A 21806-nucleotide genomic window follows, 5' to 3' on the forward strand; every position below is an offset into this window, starting at 1 on the left:
ACAATCATTGTTGGCATTTGTGGTGGGCCCCTGATGTGGGCACCCTTCTGGGGAACGTGTGTATCCCTTATAAGTCTGGAGCCTTCTGTCTTCCCAGTCCCTGATAAAAAGTGCGGAGTGCTGAATTATCCTCTCACTCTGCATACCTTTGTACAGGAGCCTACGTATGTAGCCTTTCCCAGCTTGGGATTCCTTGTGGAAATGCCTCACTTCTAGCCCATGGTTTCCACCTTATTGTGCAGAAAAACCCAGACTCGCTGCAGACCTTCTGGGGCAACCTTCCACATTAGTTTGTCAGGGCTGCCATAACAAAGTACCACAGACTGGGTGGCTTCAAAATAGAAACTTACATGCTCACAGTTCCGGAGGCTAGAAGTACAAGCCAAGGTGTCAACAGGGTTGGTTCTTTCTGAGAACCATCAGGGAAGGATCTGTTCTAGGCCTCTCTTCTTGGCTTATAGATGGCTATCTTCTCCCTGTGTCTTCACATCGTCTTCCCCCTGGGTGTCTCTGTGTCCAAATTTCCTCTTCTTATAAAGATGCCAGTCATATTGGAGTAGGGTCCATCCTAATGACTTCATTTGAACTTAATTATCTCTATAAAAAAGCCTGTTTCCACATATAGTTACATTCAGTACTGGGGGTTAGGACTTCAGCAGATGAATTTGGGGGAAGCAGGACACAATTTGGCCTATAACACCCAGTGATATGGTTTGGCTGTGTCCCCACCCAAATCTCATCTTTAGTTGTAGCTTCCATAATCCCCATGTGTTGGGGGATGGACCTGCTGGGAGGTAATTGAATCATAGGGGTGGGTTTTTCCTGTGCTGTTCTCATGATAGTGAATACGTCTCATGCGATCTGATGGTTTTATAAGGGGGACATCCCCTGCACATGCTCCCTCTTGCCTGCCGCCATGTAAGATGTGTCTTTGCTCCTCCTTTGCCTTTCACCATGACGGTGAGGCCTCCCCAGCCATGTGGAACTGTGAGTCCATTAACCCTCTTTTTCTTTATAACTTACCGAGTCTCGGGTATTTCTTCATAGCAGTATGAAAATGGACAGAAACATCTAGGAACACAGCCATGATTGACCGCAGTTCTCGGATGACTAGCTCAAGGGCTCTTAATAACACTTACGGCCTAATAAATTGGAAATTTCCCAAAGAAGCAGAAGATTCTGGGTCTGCTATGTTTATCTCCTCAAGTGTAACTGCCTAAAATGAGTGAAAGACAGAGCCTGCTCCTAATGTATCTCCTGCTGATCTTACCCGTGACCTGCCCCTGAGGGAAGTCGAGCCTTAGGCTAATTCAGTGGCAGGAGCCAGGCTGAGCCATATGAAGGCCACCCTTCACGCTACATGGGCAGGCGGCTACCAAACTGGGCTCACTTGCCATGACCTCTCTTCTGTCAGCTCGTTCCTTGCTTTCTGTCAGTACCTTCATCCGAATCTTGACCATTTCTGCCTGGATTAACTCAATCTCCATTTCAGCAGAGTTTCTGCTCATTTGCCATCCTCTCCTGAAACTCTCAAACATAATAACATGCTTAATTAACGGGAACCACATCAGTGTCCCCTCTTGCTGATTGCTTTTTCCTAATCCCATAATTACTTTTTAGTTAGAAGCTTTTCACATTTGGGAGGCTCAGCTAAATGAATAAAATCTCAGTTTGATTTAGAATCGGAGAAACCTTGATTTCAACTGGTTTTGAAAGGTGCTTACATTGTTTTCAATTAAGAATTAAGAATATACCTAAAGTCTGTTGGTTAAAGATGAATGACTCCTATAGGAACTTATTAAAAAGTAGATTCACCATGTTTTAGTGAACTAAATCTAAAAATGCAAAAAAAAAATTGCAGGAGAAAACTAAGAATTATTTTGTTCAAAATCAAAATGGATTTTGAACATTTTCCTATAGAGAAGGCTTCTTTGTCCTGGTATTTCTTATCACTCTCTGGTAATAAAAGTAAAAGCTTATTAGTTGTTCCAAACTATTAGGACAAGACAACTTGTCCCTTTTAAAATACCATTCTCAGGGTGTTTTTTCTTCAAGCATAGTTTTATAAGATAACAGATAAATGTAACTGTTAGTCCAAATTTCTTTGCTTTTGATGATAGTAAATCTTGATCTTCACTCTAGATTTTCTTCAAGTGGCCAATTTTCAAACATTTAAGCCTGGGCACCCAAGTCGACTTCATTGGTTGACTAATTAGTGTGGCAGCTGTTGACTCTGTTTTATGGTGGGGTAAAATGATATTTCTTTTCTTACCGTGTTTGCATCTCTTTAGTGCATTAAAATGTGTCTGCTTGTCCTTTAGGAAGAAATACGACCCCAGTTTGAAGCCAAGTATTCCAAGAAAGAGCGGATGAATCCAATTTCTGGAAAGCCAGAACCTTATCAAGCATTTACAGATAAATGCAGCAGACTTATCGTTTCTGCATCTGGAATATTTTTTATGGTTTGAAACTTTAAAAAAAATTTGTTTCATAAAGTACAAACCTATAGCATAATAGCAGTAATCATACTGGGCATTTGCATAGTTCTACAAAATATTTTTGCACTTTGTTATTTATTCCTCACAGTAACTTTGTTTGGTGGTCAGGGATGGTGTTGCTATCCCCATATTGCAGATGGAACAACTGAGACTCCAACAGGTTATGGGACTTGCCCAAGGTCAGCCAGTAAGTAGCTAAGAGCTGAGACCCTCTAATCTGATGTTCTTTCCTCTTGCCATATTCTACTATGTGATGCTGAAAGAAGTAAAAAAATGTGAGACAGGATCTACAGCAGTATTTTTCAAACTTTTCACCATGCCCATATATAAGAAATATATTCTCTGTCATAACCCCGAATATGCCAAGCAAATAAATGTATAAAACAGTGTAAGTAAAACAGTGCTCACCTTTATAATATGCATAAGCTCTGATTTTGTTTTATTATAGTATATTTTTAATGACAGATTAGTCTCCTAAAATTAATTTCCTGACTCACTAATGATCATGTCAGTTTGAAAAACAGACCTGAATTTTTAGCTTTTCCTAAAAATCTGTCTTAGTAATGACGTTTGACACTGTTAATTTAACTTTAACACTGTTAATTACTGAACAAAACATATGCAGATGTTTCCAAAATGTCATTTTAGAAAAATAAAGGACTATTAGGATCCTCCTTTCCTTTTTTCAAATAATGAGTATGTAAATATATGCCTAGACCATTAGAGTAGGAAGGACAAGACTATAGCAAATCCAGACAGTCTACTCCCTTTTGTCAGTGAAGAAACTGGGGAGATGAAGGGCTGGGCAGCTTACCCAGACTCTTTGGCTCAGGCCAAAAGTCAAATCCATGCCTGTCTACAGATACTGCTTTTAAGCATTTGTGTCATGCTTTTCCTTCTATGTACATATTCATATTTATTGTATTGTTTCTGACAAACACTCATAGACATAGATTAAGCTTTCCTGTTCTATGAATGGGGAATCTGGAACACAGGAGGCTGGAGCTATGGAGAGGACAAACTTGCCCAAGGTCACACTGCTGGGTGAGAGCTGAGCTAAGGCTCTGATCTGCCCTCTGACTTTGAATCCAGCCAGCTGTCCATCCTACCTCATTGGCATCCTTGTCTGAATTTCAGCGTAGCTTTCACCTGTCTCCTGATTAACAGCACTACAATTAAGATCTGGACAGGTTTTTGTTTATTTTATTGTTCTTTTGACCAGTCTGAGGTAGGACTTGTACTTGAGCTTTTAGAACATATTTCCCTTAAAAGTAAGCAGAAAATAAATTTTGTGCAAAACAGGAATACTTTTGTGAAAAAAGGAATCTCTAAATCAGCAGAGGCCTTCCTGAGGCCTGGTTTCAAGGTCTAGCCTTTGATAATTAAGTGGGTTAAGGTCTCTAAGACATGTTAATATTAGGTGAATCACCTAATGAAAGTCGCAAAACTTTTTGGAGTCTCAGATTTGCATTAAAGCCGGCCCTATGTGTTCTGTGGGTTCCGCATTTATGAATTCAACTGACCATAGATGGAAATTGTTTTTAAAAAAGGTTGGTTGTAGCTGTACTGAACATGCCACTTATTTCCTAAACAATACAGTATAACTATTTACATAACATTTACATTGTATCAGATATTATAAGTAATCTAGAGATTATTTAAAGTATATGGGAGGTTGTGTACAGGTTATATGCAAATACTACACTATTTTATAGAAGGAACTTGAGCATCTAGATTTTGGTATCATGGTGTTGGGGGGTGGTCCTGGGCCAATCCCTCATGAGGATACTGAGGGACAACTGCATGTCATAGAGAAAGAAGATATGTTGTATTGTTCTCAAATGCCATGAAATTTTCAGGGAAACATGCTTCAGTCTGTGTGAATATCAGATTAACAAGATATGTGCCTATCACACGGTTCACTCAACAGCAAATAACTGAGCACTTACTATGCACCTTTAATTATGCTAAGGTGCTGTAGAAACCATGTGAGCAAAACAAACTCCTTCCCTGTCCTCATGGAGCTTACTTTCTGGAAGGGAAGACTAAGAATAGTCAAACTGATTGTTAGAAATTATAAGTAGTGTCCTGAAAAAAGATGTACCCATATGGTATGGGTACCATATGACAACACTAACAACAAATAGTCTGGGAGTCATGAAGAGCTTTTATTATGAAGTAGTGTTTGAGCTGAGAAGTGAGGAAGGATGAGTAGGTGTTAACTAGGCCATGTGTGTGTGTGTGTGTGTGTGTGTGTGTGTATGTGTGTGTTCAGCAAGAGATTGGGATAGTCTTGACGATTGAGAGTGCTTAACCCGTTTGATGTAATGAGAGAAGCTGTGGGGACACCAGAGGAAGGAAGAATGGTGCCCAAAGGGGCTAGAGAGGGTCTTGCAGGCTGCATAAAGGTTTTGCTTTTATCCTAGAATAACAGGAAACCAATAAACAATTTTAAACCAAAAAGTGACATGATAGGATTTCCATATGAATATTTGTCCATCTGCTTAGTGTATATTCTGCATTAAAAAGTGTTACCCCATAGCTTACATAGATTCTCAACTTTCAAGCAATGCAATTATTTTATTTTAATAAGAAAGAAAATAGAAAAAGACAAGAGAAAGTATTAACCACAATGAAAAGTATACATTTGATTGTGGTCTCTTGAGCAGTACTGCCATGGCATTACTTCCTTTTCCTATCAGAGGATGTTCCAAGAATGTGAATCCTCTTCCTGTAACGTTTCACCAAGGGGTTCACTGGGTGTCTTGTCTTCCTGCCAGATCTGCGTGGTGATTGCTGCCGTGTTCGGGATCGTCATTTACCGGGTGGTGACTGTCAGCACTTTCGCTGCCTTTAAGTGGGCGTTAATCAGGAATAACTCTCAGGTTGCAACCACAGGGACTGCTGTGTGCATCAACTTTTGTATCATTATGTTGCTGAACGTGGTAAGTGAGCTGTAGTGGCTAACCAAATGGATCAAAATGTGTGGGCTGCAAGTGGTAGTTTTCTTCTGTTGCTAAAGAGGATCTGGTCTCAGAGAGGTGGGCCATTCACATAGCACTGATGTCCTGGCAGCAAAGTGCCTGGCATGAAGATGCACTTGGGTCTGAGTGCTTATTCAAATCTAGACTCCAGGATTTTCTGCAGTATAAGATTGGGCAAAGCACATAACCTCTGTGAACATTAGTTCCCTTATTTATCCAATAAGATAATATTGTATACTCCTTAAGTAAATTTACAGAAAGAATTTAGAACACTCAGAACCTGTGACACAGCTTTGCAATGTTGGTTCCCGTTTCTTTTTGATTATCAGTGATAGGAAGATACACAGTATCCAAAGCATTCCTGGCTAGGTACAGGGGCTCATGCATGTAATACCAGCATTTTGGGAGGCTGAGGTCACAGGATCGTTTGAGCCCAGGAGTTCAAGACCAGCCTGGGTAACATAGTAGGACCTTGTCTCTACAAAAAAAAAAAAAAAAAAAAACTTAATTAGCTGGTCATGGTGGGGTGCGCTCCTGTAGTCCCAGCTGCTTTGTGGGACTGAGGTGGGAAGATGATTTGGTTCAGGAAAGTGAAGGCTTCAGTGAGCAGTGACAGGGCCACTGCACTCAGCCTGGGTGACAGAGGGAGACCCTGTCTCAAAAAAAAAAACACAAAAACAAACAAAAACCAAAGCATTCCTTGATATAACCCTGCAAGGAAACCCTCAAGCTGGTACATATTGCTTTTGTTGATTTCCAGGCTTTTTCAGATAGCATGTTTCAGCCCAGATTTCTTTCCTGAATCCCCAAACTCACATGTTAAACTGCCTACTTGACCATCTCGACCTAACACTTTCAAACCCAGCTCCCCATCTTCCCTCCAGAATCAGCTCCTCCCACAGCCTTCCTAATTGTACTTGCTCAGACTAAAAGTCTTGGCATTCTCCCAGACTCCTCTATTTCTCTGGCTGTCCAAATGTATCCAGAATTTGATCACTTTCTGCACATTCCAAAGTCCTACCCTGGTCCAAGTCTACAGTGTCTCTTGCTGAGATTATTGCAGCAGATTCCTAACTGGTCTCCCAGCTTCCACATTACTCCCTTCAATCTAGGCTCAACATGGAAGCCAGAGAGAGCTTCTTACATGTAAGTCAGTTCACATGGCTCCTGTGTTCACAAGGTGTAATGGCTTTCCTGTTTCTCACTGTAAAAGCCTGCAAAGCCATATCTACACAGTAGCCTCACAGGCTTTCACTCATCTGGCCTGTGTAACATCTCTGACCTCATCTTTTCCCTTACTCACCCTGATTCACCTGCTCTAACCGCACTTGTTCTTTCGATGCTCTCACCCTAAGACTTTTTTATTTGCTGTTCTCTCTGCCTGGAGCCTTTTCCTCCCACAGGGTCTGCATCGCTTAGTCCCTCACCTCCTTTCAGTCTTTGTTCAAATGTCACTTCTCTAGTAAATGCTTCCCTGGTCACTCTGTTTTAAATTGCAGCCCACTCCTGCTATCTGACAATTTCCCATCTGCTTGCCTGCGTTTTCTCTATAGTGTTTATCACCATCTAATATGCTATATATTTTACCTATTTATTTTGTTTATTATCTGCCATTTCTTTTGGAATGTAGGCCCATAAGGGCAGAACATTTTCTTTATTTTTTTGTTTGTTTGTTTGTTTGTTTTTCACTGTTGTTATTCCCTAGTGTCTGGAACAGGGCCTGGCACATAGTAGATGCTCTGTAAATTGTTGCTAATTTTTGTAGAACAAAAGTAGTGTCTGACATGGTCAGCCACTGAGGTCAACCTATACATAAAAATATGGTCAGGCACTGTGGCTCATGCCTGTAATCCCAGCACCACATCTCTACCAAAAAGTTTTTTTTTTTAATTAGCCAGGTGGCACACCTGTAGTCTCAGCTACTTGGAAGGCTGAGATGGGAGGATCACTTGAGCCTAGGAGTTCACGACTGCAGTGAGTCATGATTGTACCACTGAACCCTAGCCTGGGTAACAGAGCAAGGACCTGTGAAAAATAAAAAAAATCTTAAAAGCTGACCTTAAAGGTTTGTAGTGTAAATAAGTCAAACATTGTACATAGAGTGCCAAGGACAGTTGTTAGGCACGGAGTAGATGTTCAATTAATTATAGTTCCCCTATCCTTATTTATACTGCATCTTAAATCTGGGCCATAAAGCTGAAATGCTTACATCATTGGAAAAAGATTTTCCAAAGGCCAACTAATTTAATACTGTTATCCATATAGGTTTATCTATTTAGCTTGTCATTTCTAGTTCTTTAAACAGTCCTGAGTTCCATAACCAATTAAACTTGAGTGATTCCTAAGAGAATTCAACCTACCCAATAACAAAGAATTAAAATTATGATTCCTTGGTTAACTAGTAATCAATGAGCTAATTAAATGCAGGTAGCTCATTATGAGTATTAAAATACATAAAACATCTTTATTGACCAGGGGCAGTGGCTCACGCCTATAATCCCAGCACTTTGGGAGGCCGAGGCAGGTGGATCACGAGGCACGAGGTCAGGAGATCAAGACCATCCTGGCTAACACCGTGAAACCCCATCTCTACTAAAAATACAAAAAATTAGCGGGTGTGATGGCAGGCGCCTGTAGTCCCAGCACTTCGGGAGGCTGAGGCAGGACAATGGCGTGAACCCGGGAGGCGGAGCTTGCAGTGAACGGAGATCATGCCACTGCACTCCAGCCTGGGTGACAGAGTGACTCCGTCTCAAGAAAAAAAAAATATATATATATATACACACACACACACACACACACACACACACATACATATATATATATATATGAAATAAAATAAATCTTTATTATTTTAGGAAAAAGTTTCAAGACTCAGAAGTAATAAAAAAAGGGCAATTACTGGTCATTTTGACATGATGTTTGTGTGACAGCTTAGCAAGTGGAGATTGAAAGTATATGGTTAGCACTCCCTGTACCTCTCCCTTTTGACCCCCCACCAGGACGTGGTCTCAGTATTAATTGTGGAATACATATTGTAGGTGGAGAAGGATTCCCAGTGAAATTAAGCAAACAGCCATAGGTGAGATGTTCTGCATCCGGTTAGGATGCAGTGAATTAGTGCCTACTGTATTCTTATCATCTCTTTCCTCCAATGTCTTAAAATTTAATTTATACATCTTTTTAAGAAATAAATGCCTATGTACAGGAAGTGAATCTGTAAATATACGCTTGCCCATATGTTTCGAGCAGGTGCCAGTGTTGTCAGAGTAAAACACTTCATTTAACTAGAAATCATTGATCCAGCAATCTCTACTTCAAGACACAGCCAAGATAAGAGGAAGTAAACAAATTCAAAATGAAGACAGGATCATAGGGAGTGGCAAAATTACGTAGTTACTGGTGTTACAAAGCACCTGCTATATGCTGGGAGCTAGGCTGCGAGGCATTTTACATCGTTTCTCTCCCAGAGTGTTTCAGACTAGCCAACATGGATGAGGTAGAGTTCACACTCTAAAGCTAACACGTATTATTCTTAGGGACCCTTGCGGTTTTTCATTTATTTTAGATACAACATGAACATCTTTGGTACTCTGATTTTCAGCCAACGTCAAACTAGAATAACATAAAGTTGCTAACACAAGAATACTGATGAGAACAGGGAATGACAAGCCATAGCAAAGAGAAGGAAAGAAAAGAAAAAGTGTACATAAGAACTCTTAAAGCCGCATCAGCCAGGACCTCTCTGTGCAGGGGCCAGTTACCTTTCCGTCCTCAGCTAGCTCTGATGACATCTTATCCCCGCACACACATTTACCCTCCTGGCCTATGCCCTGAAGTTTTGCGGGTTCCATTATGAGGGCAACCAAATGTGTAATATAGTTTGAATGATTTCATCAGAATATCTTAAAAAAAAATTTTTAAGTCCTTTCTATCAGCATAATGGATGACTGACTAATGGTTGTAATATATCTCTGACCAGTTCAGAAGTAAACTCTCCAGTGGCTTCTGAAATTACTCAATGCGAGATATTATCATGATCCAATATCGACTTTTTATAGCTGTCTATTGTTTTCAGCTACTCAAAATATTGACCATACTTTTCTTCCAAAGATAATCGTTATTTAGACATTAATTATTAATACTTTTTATTAACTAAATATAAAAACCTTGAGAGCTAAAGACTCTGATTTGTAAATAATATAATTATTATAAATCACATATCCCATTTCTGACTTTTTGCCAGATTCATCCAGCGCTAACTAAAAAAACAGATCTTTATCAGATGCCAAGTTTCTAATGAATTTGATGATATGTGTTTACTTTTATACAGTATGTACTTTAAAAAAAAATTTGTATTATTTTACAAAAGTCATCTAAGTCCTAATGAAATATTATGCCTCTTAATGGCTGGTTAAGAGGCACTTAGTAGTTTACATTTTATTCCATGTCTTGAAAAATAAATATTTCGGCCGGGTGCGGTGGCTCACGCCTGTAATTCCAGCACTTTGGGAGGCCGAGACGGGTGGATCACGAGGTCAGGAGATCGAGACCATCCTGGCTAACACAGTGAAACCCCGTCTCTACTAAAAATACAAAAAATTAGCCAGGTGCGGTGGCGGGCACCTGTAGTCCAGCTACTCGGAGGCTGAGGCAGGAGAATGGCGTGAACCTGGGAGGCGGAGCTTGCAGTGAGCCGAGATTGCGCCACTGCACTCCAGCCTGGGGCACAGAGTGAGACTCCGTCTCAAAAAAAAAAAAAAAAAGAAAAAGAAATATTTCAAAGATAGAGTGAATATTAGACAGTTGAGAGATAAACCACGGGAAGTTTGTTCTGCTAAGAGCAGCAGAAAATCTAAGTTTCCAAACTAGATGCTGCAAATTCTGATTATGAATATCTGTAACCGGCAGAAACCTTTCTGATCTTACAGATATGTCCACAAGGAAGCTATGTGTACTTCTACTTTTATCTTATCAGTCTGATCAATATATGTGGACTTGCTCTGATATAAGCTATATTTTCTGGTTTACGTTTTTTTGGAAGATGAGGTGTGTTTTTCACTCTTTACAGTATAATTAAATATCTGATTCATATTGGCATGGCTGGATAAAAAGAATGATAATAACTTTTTAGTCTATTCCTGGGATATAGCCTTTGTTAGTCTATTTGGCTTGCAACCACCATATTGGGATGTTTTTTGGTCATGAGTGAAGCAGAACAGAATTGAGGTAATATGATCAAAACAAGAAATTCCATCCTATTCAGATGCCATGGATCCCTACTGTGTCCCCATATGCTTTACCTTATTTTTCACAAGGTTAATATTACTCATATGTTGACTCTTATGTTCCTTTTTTTAAAATTCCAATGTTTTCAGTGTTCACACCCATGTAACAAAGGCATATCCTCAGCTCCGAGGGCCTTTTAGACAAGTGTGCAAAGCGAGGTACTGTGACAAATAGACATCATTGTGAAAGATATAAAAGATAAACCAGTTAATCAAGAATTGTATTTTTGAGAAAGGTTGTCTCATCAGTCAAATTAACTTTCCCTGATAATTACATAATTAAATAATTGGAATGTTACAGTGCCTTTGTAATACATTGTAATATTAAAATATATTTGATTAGAACATCTGTTCTTATCTGTTGTTTATGAGGATATTATTTTTATGATTAAATGGGTATGACTACCTATGCCACAAGGTTTCTTACGGAAAATGACACCAATCTCCATTACTGTTGGACTCCAAGAGTCTGAGATTTCTAGACACAAGATTTGGTCCTCTGGCCATCTTAATATATCCTAATATAGCAAACCATAGTTGTTGCTGAAAGTTTGGAGGCATACATACAGATTATGTTGTTTATTTCTGTAATTAGCAGAAATCTCAGATAAGAGAATTCAAAAATTAAGCAGGACAGGAAGGTCAGTGAGCTCAGTACCCTTCCTGCCCACATGTAAAGAAAAGGATGGTCTGAAGAAGAGATAAGGAACTTGCCCAAGTCCTGTAGCTTGCTGGATGGTCAAGCTGTAATTCCAGCCTGGGCAATTTTAACCAGTGTGTTTGCACTACTTTAAATGTGTTCTTAATCTTCATATCATTCCAGTCTATTAAACTACTTTTCCTTTTCATTTTCACTTATTGTCTTTTGTTTTAGAAACAGCACTTGATCTTTCAATTATACCCACTCTGGGGAATCTCCTAGAGCTGGATTTACCCTTGACTATACTCTCTGCTCCTCAGTGCACACACGCACACACAAACACACATACACACATGCATACACATACCCCACCCTCAGAACCATCTATTGACCAGATGGCTGGGTGAGTTAAGGATGCATGAGTTAAGGAGGCATCTGGTCCACCAATGGAAAAGTGGAGTACCATAAGCTCTGGGAATTTCCAGTAATATTTAATCACTTCAGTGTTTTTGAATGCTGTAATCTAGAGTTTACAGCAGTCCATAAAGAATAGGGTTGCAGAATCTTACCGTCAGAAGCGGGCTTAGAGATTTTACATTCAAGTTGCAGAGGCTCAGCAATATTATGACTGCCCAGCATTGCCTAGAAAGCTGGTAATGAATAGCAGCTGGCCTTGTTGCCATAAAATTATTTGCCCCAAAATAAGAAGTGAGATTTTATAAATAGTTAGATAGGACCTTGTACATTTCTTTCTTACCCTGAAAATTACACCAATCTCCATTACCAGTGGACTCCAAGAGTCTGAGATTTCTATACACAATGTTTTCATTGGTTGAGCAATGGATGCTTAATGAAATTATTTTGACTTGTGATTTGATTACCTATTTCCTTTGTGGTTATAGATTTTATAACAAGTGTAGTTCATTTATTAAATGCATGAAATTTATTTTACAGCTCTATGAAAAAGTTGCCCTGCTTCTGACGAATTTAGGTGAGTGGAATCTTTTTTTATTTCACAGTGCTGTACTGTGGTCTGGGAAGTATGTTTCAAAGATTCCTTTCTCTAATACTGCTGGAAAGAAATATTCCCTTTATTTTCAAATTCATACAACATTTTTTTGTTTGCCTTCAACAGAATAATTTAAATATATCTAGTAATTTTTCTATATAAAGCTTTAAAATCTGTCACAAACATTATCTGTCTTGAGCTAATGTAATTGAAGGTAGATTTTCTCTTTGTGCACAAAAAATAACATTACAAAAGTACATTTGTATAAAGTATCCAATATAATTTAGGAAAGTGTTCATTTGCTATTGCCTATATTTTGTGTTTAATTAAAAATGTATCAAGTTTTTATGGTATATAAACTCACAGCAAAGTTAGTTTCTTTGAAGACTGGAAGGCCAGCCATGGTGGCTCACATCTGTAATCCCAGCACTTTGGGAAGCCTTGGCAGTAGGATTCCTTGAGTCCAGGAGTTCAAGACCAGCCTGGATAAAATAACAATACCCATCTCTACAAAAAAAATTTAAAAATTAGCCAGGCATGGTGGCACGTACCTGTAGTCCCAGCTACTCCTGAGACTGAGGCAGGAGGATTGCCTGAGCCCAGGAGGTCAAGGCTGCAGTGAGTCATGATCATGCCACTGCACTCCAGAACAATCTGGTAGCCAGTTATAACTTGTACATTTATCGCATCTTCAAAATAAAGAAACTGTCCCAATTTTATTAACAAGGTATTGGTCATTGTGCTCTATGCAGTTTGAGAAAATTACATGCTCCCATCCATAACTTGCTTTAATGCATTCCATAAGAAGCTTGTCCAGAGGAGAAAAAACTCACAAAAGTGTTCCTATTTTTAATCATCAGTATGATAATAGATAGCATTTATTGAAACTTTCTATGTGCTGGATACAGAGCTAAGCACTTTACCTTATCTCTTTTAATGTCATTGAAATCTTCCATCACCACCAGTTCTATCTTGCCCAAAAAGATAGAAAGAGGTTTATGTCCATGGAAGAGATAACTGCCCATTGGTAGACAATGTACCCTGTGGTAGCTTGATCCAGGCTAGCAAAAATGCCAGTGGAATTGCAGTCCTGGTCCATCCATGGTGGGGACACCTGGGAACCTAGCCGGCGACCAGGAGACCTTTCCATGTAACCAGGAGTTCAGTAGGAGAAGTGAAACCCTTTAAGAAAACCCTTTAAGAATCCTGTGTCTTTGTGGGTCTCAGCAACAGTATCAGTATGGCCTTTCCTGAAACTGACATTTTAAACCATTTTAAATCAGATTCTCTTTCATTCTCCCTTCCCTTCTCAGATATGCTCCCAGAAAGCATTTTGAGTTCTAATTGATGGAAAATGAACTGATGGAGTGAAGTATTAAATGAGAAATTAGAAGCTCAGGGAATGTGGAAGCAGACAAAATGCTATTGTGTTAAATATCTTTTCTTAGACATTGCTTACTCCTAGAATGTAGCTCCTATGAAAGGATAAGTGCGTTTGACATGAGATTTCTAGCTGAAGGTTTGGTCTTGAGGGCAAATGGATCCATGTTTTGGTTCACACCATTATGTCCAGAGAGCATTTGCTTTATGGATGTTAAAATATGTGGAGATGAGAATTGGCCCCTGACTGAGGTCAGGAAATTATAAGACACAGATGGTGATATGCAGTAAAAGCTCTAAAGATGATGCCACCTCCTTGATATTTGTCCATGAGAATGGAAAATGGGGGATAAGGGTAAAGGCAAAGGAGTCAAATGCTCTTAGCATTCTATGATATGGATTTGACTCCCTCTTAAGTGGTAGGTTGGTATAATATGAGAACTAGAAGTTGAGACCAAGGAACTCCTTGGAGCTAGGAGGAACTAAGCCTGCATAGACTAACAGGAAAAGAAAACGCTACTGCAGAGAGCCAGGACTGGGAATGAGGCCTCGACAGCCTGGCTGTCTCTGCTGCTGGCTCTCCGGGTATCCTGTAAGAGTGGAACAGTCTAGGTATTCAGTCCTCTCAGATTCTTCCATAGCCACTTCCCATGAGACCCTTGTTGGGTCTGGTCTGTGAGCTGAGGATCCAATGGGTGGTCTGTACCATCACATGCCGTCTGTGGGTAAACTGGAGTCTCCTGCAGCCTCCTCAGGACTCCTGTGTCCCCACCCTGTGTGTGTGGGGAGGGGAAGAGAGGGAGTTGAGAGGGGATGTGATTCAGCCTTTCAAACTCTGCTCACCTTTTGTCCACAGAACAGCCTCGCACAGAGTCTGAGTGGGAGAACAGCTTCACCCTGAAAATGTTTCTTTTTCAGTTCGTCAATCTGAACAGCTCCACATTTTACATCGCATTCTTCCTCGGAAGGTAAGAACCTGACCCCTGCACACCTCCCCAAGCTGAGGACAGAACACTTAGAGGTCACTGACCCATGGGTACAAAAAGCCCTCCCTTAGGGTGATTTATACAAAGTGTCAAAAGGGAAGAGCATCCTCCTCCCTTCCCTTCCCAAATCTCAAAACCACCTGGCATCCCAGGGAAATCATCTCCACTCAAAACTGCCTGTGTACATTTTGTTGCTAAGATAAGCAGAGGAAAATAGTTTGAGCATGTGAATGATGCATTGAAAACTTCTGGCCTCTGTCTGCACCTGAATCAGGGCCCTGGTTTTCACACCTATGACAACAGGTGGCAAAACGGGGAGGGGGCTGCAGCATGTCCTGGATTCCTGACTTCCCTGAAGAGAGAAGGACATCCTGACAGGAAAGGGGGCAGAAACGGGATGCCAGGGTAACTTTTAAATCAAGCAGTTATGAGGATCTGGGAAAGATTCCCTGTGTAGTGGTAATGTCGCGTGAATTCCCTGACTTCTGGAGGCGTTTCAGAGGAGACAGGAACCCAGGAAGGGCCAGGTATAGGGTTTTGGTGAGATCAACACAGCAGTCTCTCCTTCATTTCTAGCTATTCCAACAGCACAAAACTCTAGGAAAATAGTTCAATAGTTTTTTTTAACAGCATGACTATTACTCAGAAAGATCAAATGTGTTTAAATCCAGGAGTTAAACTTCTGCTTATATAGGCCAGAGCAATTGATATGCAGCAGAAAATGTTAAAAGTCCACAGCAAGCAGTAAGAACTGGCTTCTGCATTAGGCAGCCTGACAGAAAGGCCAGAAGACAAATGTCCCCTGGAGAATTCCAGAAGCTCTGGTTGTGACAGATCTGGAGGGTTTCCTAATTCCCCCAGACCTACTACTTATTGTAGCAGTCACTCACATTGGAGAATGTGCTAAACTAAATGTAATATTCACTGAAAGCTTGGACCTAGAGCACTAATGGCTTGTTTTTCTTTATGTGTTGAAGATTTACAGGACACCCAGGTGCCTACTTGAGGCTGATAAACAGGTGGAGACTAGAAGAGGTCTGTATTCTCCCATCATTCCTTGTTTCCAACAGACTTGCATTAAACAGCCTTAGGGCAACTTTGTGTAGATTAGAAACCAGACACCCTTTCTTCCTCTCCATTGATTCTGGAATTTCTGTGTTTGCTTATCTTGCAGTGCCACCCTAGTGGATGCCTTATTGATCTGTGTATGCAAATGGGTATTATAATGGTGCTAAAGCAGACCTGGAATAATTTCATGGAACTTGGCTACCCGTAAGTACCTTAGTATCAATAATTGAGAGGCAGCATTGCTCATTATTGGCTTTTCTAGGTGTGGCAAGTAAGATAAGCAATGCAGACTCAGCAATCAAGCCAGTGCGTGCACCTGGAACTAAGTGCTCACATTTAGACATCCAAAGGCAGCCATGAAAATCATAAACATTGGCTCTTCTGGGAGATTTAGCACAATTCACATGAACAAACGTGAATATTCTTTAAGGAGCCTCTGTAGGCCCTAAATATTGGATACTTGCTTGTGAGCCACTTTAAATGATACCTCTGACCTTTTGGGCTCCAGCATTGCAAGTCCTCAGCTATGTATGACACATTAACTACATCTCCACTCTCCCATCCCCATGGTAAACCTGGTGATAACATGTTGACAACAATGAGCAAAAACTTGCGTCAACTTTGTAAGGATAACCTTGAATTCTGCTGTGTTTGCTCAGTTCTGGTCAGTTAAGTTTTAATAGGGACATAAATCAACAATGCTTCTATTTCTGCTTTAATTCCACACCTATTGGTTTCCATGTCAGCTCAATGTCTCTGTAGAGACAAAGAAAACTTAAGGTTTCAGGAAGGACCACTCAGCCAGAACAATTAGCGGGAACTTGGTTCATTTCAGAAAGTCTTTTCTTAGCTCTCTGTCAGAACCAAAGCCAGTAATTTTCTGTTCTTAGATTTATTTTTAGAATCTTATTCCAGGCCAGGCACGGTGGCTCACACCTGTGATTTCAGCACTTTGGGAGGCCAAGGTGGGCGGATCACGAGGTCAGGAGATCAAGACCATCATGACTAACACAGTACAAAAAATTAGCCAGGCGTGGTGGTGGGTGCCTGTAGTCCCAGCTACTCGGGAGGCTGAGGCAGGAGAATGGTGTGAAACCAGGAGGCAGAGCTTGCAGTGAGCCGAGATCGGGCCACTGCACTCCAGCCTGGGGAACAGGGCGAGACTCTGTCTCAAAAATAAAAAGAAAGAAAGGAAAAGAAATCTTGTTCCAAGTACTTGATGTTTTCTAGAAAAACTTTTAAAAAATAAAACATAAAACAAAAATTATCAGCATTATGTTCTACATTGAGACATAAACCACAATTAAAATGTCATAGACATCAAGAGAATTATATTTTATCTTCTAGTAATAAGGACATAAAGCAAAACTGTAAAGTAGGCAGTTTGTCTTTGATATTCATCCCTTTATTTGCTTCATTTCCCATGTGTTTTGTTTTTTGGCACTTCTACTCCTGGATATCCTTCAACTTTCTCCTTGTACTGCACAGAACACAGACCTGCCTCCACCCTCTCATTTCCTGAATGCTTTCTCATATTACAAAATGCACTCCTAAACACTGCTAAGGGTTCCTGTGCTAGCCTTACCAATGCCAGATGCAAGTTACTGGGAGTCAGAGCCCCTGTGGAGAGCTCAAGCCAAAAGCAAGCAAGTCCAGCTGCAGAACTGCAGGTGTCTGTGCACCAAGAGAAGAAGCATTTTGTGGGTTTGCAGATCTTTAGGCCCCTGACGTCAGAGCATGCAGCTCAGCACCCATGTGGCAAGACTGCTCAAGAGTCCTAAATTAAGCCACTTAAGCCAGATACTCCTCAAGATGTCTTGGTATTGCCTTTGTACTGGGATATCCATTTATAGATATTCTCAGTCCTCTATTCAACCCTCATAGGCAATGCCCAATATGAGACAGTTTCATGAATGATTAAAATAAGTTCATCAGTCATTCTGTTTACTTGCTAATAGAAATGCTTGAAGTATAGACTCCATTGTTATTTTCTTACCAACCTGAGGCTTTATTTCTTTGATAGCCTGTCCTGAATTTTTTCAAATTATGTTTCTATATTCAAACTCTCCTCTTTCTCATTACCTAAGTCATATGATCAGTTACATTTTTGTAAGAATTTGATCTTTTTGCCCAGGTTAATTCAGAATTGGTGGACTAGAAGAAAAGTACGACAAGAACATGGACCTGAAAGGAAAATAAGTTTCCCACAATGGGAAAAGGACTATAACCTTCAGCCGATGAATGCCTACGGACTCTTCGATGAATACTTAGAAATGAGTATGGAAATATTCTACTTTATTTTATTAATTATAAATTTTAGATCTCCAGATATATTCAACTAAACATAAACTCATTATCATCAAAGTCCTCAGTGCGTAGGAATTCCTAAGCCAAACAGAGAGGAAGGCATGTCCTGCTTAAACTATGCTACACTTACATTTACAGAATCAGATTTCTCTAGAATCAAATCAAAGCAATTTCTCTTAGCATGTATCTAAGACCATGGGCTTTGGAAGTAAATTATCTGGGTTCAAATCCTAGCCCTATCATTTATTAACTGTGAAACCTTGGGCAATTACTTAATCTCTCTTTATCTCAGTTTCCTCATCTTTAAAGTGGGAATAATAACAAGAGGAACCATTTCATAGAGTCTTTGTGTGGATTAAATGAGTTAATGCATGAACATGACTTAGAGCAATGCCTACCTCATTGTATACATAGTACATGTTACTTATATCACTATTATTCTCTTATTCTTCTTGTCTTCTAGAGGGAAAGACAAATAAAATATCTTAGATAAATTAAGTATATATATTAAGTATATATATTTTCTTTCATTATTAAATTGAATATGTATATATTTCTTTTCATTTTAAGCTGTAACATAGGAGCGGAAATGAGGGAAGAGCTGGGCAAGATCCATTTCTTCTAAAGGAAGCAGTTTTTTCTGGGCAAATTTGAAATTTAAAGTATTAGTAGAATTGATACTTAATGTTTCTTAAATTGCGTATGTTCTAAGTATCTACTTATGTCTTTAGAGTTTCAATTATAGAATGGCAGAATGATATAACCTGGGGAAGAAATCAATTTGGACATTAAAAATAAAACTTAATAAAGATAATTCATTAAGAGAACTAACCATTTTGAGATCCCTTAATGGATTCTTCTCCCATAAAGAAGACAATGAACAATAATGTTGGTATATTGAGTGCTTAAAAACAACGTTTTATGTGGCTAGAATTTGGTAGTGCTCCAAATACTGAAATATCTTTGCAGCACAGAACAAATCTCAGAATTATCACAAGCAGACTGATGAGTTCTAACTGCTCAAGTCTGTTCTTTTGTTTTTGCTATTTCCTTAATGACTTCCCCACTTTGTTATATACTTTAAAATGTATTCACTGAAGTATAATAGTGAAAAGGTGTACATAAGTGTAGAGATCAATTAATTTTTGCAAATTTTCACACAAATGTAACCAAATCTATGTAGCTGAGAGGTTGGCAAACTATTGCCTGCAGGTCAGATTCAGTCCACTGCCTGTTTTTGTAAATAAAGTTTTATTGGAACACAGCAACTCCCATTTATTTACATATTATTTGTGGCTGCTTTGGCACTGCAATAGTAGAGTTGGGTAGCTGTGTCAGAAAGTGTCTGGTCTGCAAAGCCTGAAATATTTACCTTCTGGTTCTTTATTTCTGGGAAATGTTGCTATCCAGTGAGCTAGATCAAGAAATAGATTATTATCAATATCAAAGAAGACTTCTTTGTCCCGTCTTCCATTTATAAAACCCTCTCTAACCACTTTCCTGACTTCTAATACCATACATTAATTTACCTTTGTTATTCTCCATTTAAATGGAATTGTAGAGTACATACTCTTTTGTAGTTGGCTTGTTTCATTCAATATTGTCTTTCTAACATTCTCCCATGTTGCTACAGGTAGTAGAACTTCATTTTATTGCTGCATAGTATTCCTAGAATGTAGACCCGGAGCCAAATTATGAAACAGGCAGTTTGTCTTTGACACCCACCCTATCTTTCCTTAGTAATGTGCGGTTTTTTTATTTGTTTGTTTTGTTTTGTTTTGTTGTTTTGCATTTCCACTCCCAGATGAGCCCCAACTTTGTCCCCTGCTGCTCTGACACAGCACACAGACCCCCATACCACCATCAATCCCTCAATCCTCCGCATATCAGGAAATGTACTCTTGAGCACTCTAAAAAATAATGTGCTAGGTAACTGCATTTTGACAAAAGCAAAGCCTCTGCCAAGCTTGAGTCAGGAAAAGACAAAGGCAAATTTACTTGTAGAAGTGAAGACATCAGTGTGCCAATAGATGAGCTATTTTGTGAGTTTGCAGATCTTCTAGGCTTCTGAATAATAATATACTATTATTGGCCAGGCGTGGTGGCTCACCCCTGTAATCCTAACACTTTGGGAGGTCAAGGCAGGTGGATCACCTGAGGTCATAAGTTCAAGATCAGCCTGGCCAATGTGGCGAAACCCCGTTTGTACTGAAAAATACAAAAATTGGCTTGGTGCAGTGGCAGGTGTATGTAATCCCAGCTACTTGGGAGGCTGAGGCAGGAGAAATGCCTGAACCTGGGAGGCAGAGGTTGCAGTGAGCCAAGATTGCACCATTGTACTCCAGCCTGGGAAACAGAGCAAAACTCCATCTCAAAAAAAAAAAAGAAAAGTACTATTATTTATCCATCCATTCTACTGCTGATAGACACTTGTGTTGTTTCCAAATTTAAGCTCTTATAAATAATACCTTTATGAACATTTTTGTACATGTGTTTTGATTAACATGCGTAGATGTTTTTATTAAGAATTTACATAAGAGTGGAGTTAGGAGGCCATAGATATGCACTTGTTTGTCTTTAATAAACAGTTGAAAACAGTATTCAAAACCGGGTTGTGCCAGTTTATACTCTGGCTAACAGTAGAACAGCTCCAGTTATTCCATAAACTTACTAAAACTTGTGTTCGTATTTTAGCCATTTGGGTTGGTATGCAGCAGTATCTCATCATGATTTTAACTTGAAATTTTATAATAACTAATAATGCTGAGCAGCTTTTCATATGCTTGTAGTCATTTGGATAAACTCTTGTGAATTTATATTCAAGCCCTTTTTTTTTTTGTGGGTATCTATGTCTTTTCCTTAGTGATTTGTTATTTATATATTCTGGATATCAATCATTTGTCAGATATATATGTTGCAAGTTAAATATCATTTCTCAGTTATTGGCTTGACTTCTCATTTTCTTATTGGTGTCTTTAAATGAAAAGAAATTTCAGTTTTGTTCTTCTTCAAAATTGTTGCCATGTAAGTTTTAGAATCAGATTTCTAATTTCTGTAAAAATCTTACTGAAATATTAGTTGGGATTAAATTGAATTCCTACATCAATTTGAAGATATTTGATGTTTTCTCAATCCATGAAAATGGTATATCTTTGCATTTATTTGTGTCTTTTTACGTTTTTATCAGCAATACTTTTTGTAGATTTTAGTATATAGGTTTTGTAAAACTTAGATTAATTTCTAGGCACCTTAGGAATCTTTGCAACTGCAAATGATGTTTTTATTGTTTTATTTTCTAATGTTTTGTTGTTAATATTAAATATATAGAAATATTGTTGTTTTGTATGTTTGCTTATGCAAACTTGCTGGCATCTAGTATCAATTATAGTGGCTTATATATTTTTTGAGATTTTCTACCTGTATATACATAATTGTATCATCCACATATAATGATAACTTTACATTTTCCTTTTTAGGCATTATGTATTTTTTTTTTGTTCTTGCCTAAATGCACTAAGACCTTTTATATAATGCTGGATAAAACTGGTGATACTCGGGGGGCGGAGCAAGATGGCCGAATAGGAACAGCTCCAGTCTCCAACTCCCAGCGCGAAGGACACAGAAGACCGGTGATTTCTGCATTTTG

The 21806-nt window shown here is 39.2% G+C and overlaps 1 protein-coding gene across 3 annotated transcripts in view; it reads left to right on the forward strand.

The window, feature by feature from the left end:
- The window catches only part of ANO4 (anoctamin 4), a 405598-nt gene that overhangs the window by 353824 nt on the left and 29968 nt on the right, over nucleotides 1–21806 (forward strand). For all 3 annotated transcript variants that reach the window (XM_011934758.1, XM_011934750.1, XM_011934766.1), the window contains 7 exons: nucleotides 2322–2462; nucleotides 5279–5443; nucleotides 12365–12401; nucleotides 14656–14767; nucleotides 15763–15820; nucleotides 15960–16057; nucleotides 17988–18130. In XM_011934758.1, coding sequence (XP_011790148.1) covers nucleotides 2322–2462; nucleotides 5279–5443; nucleotides 12365–12401; nucleotides 14656–14767; nucleotides 15763–15820; nucleotides 15960–16057; nucleotides 17988–18130 — 754 coding nt within the window. The remainder of the gene's footprint in view (nucleotides 1–2321; nucleotides 2463–5278; nucleotides 5444–12364; nucleotides 12402–14655; nucleotides 14768–15762; nucleotides 15821–15959; nucleotides 16058–17987; nucleotides 18131–21806) is intronic.

This window comes from Colobus angolensis, unplaced genomic scaffold (assembly GCF_000951035.1).
Source record: "Colobus angolensis palliatus isolate OR3802 unplaced genomic scaffold, Cang.pa_1.0 Scaffold10, whole genome shotgun sequence".
NCBI classification, from domain to species: Eukaryota; Metazoa; Chordata; class Mammalia; order Primates; family Cercopithecidae; genus Colobus; species Colobus angolensis.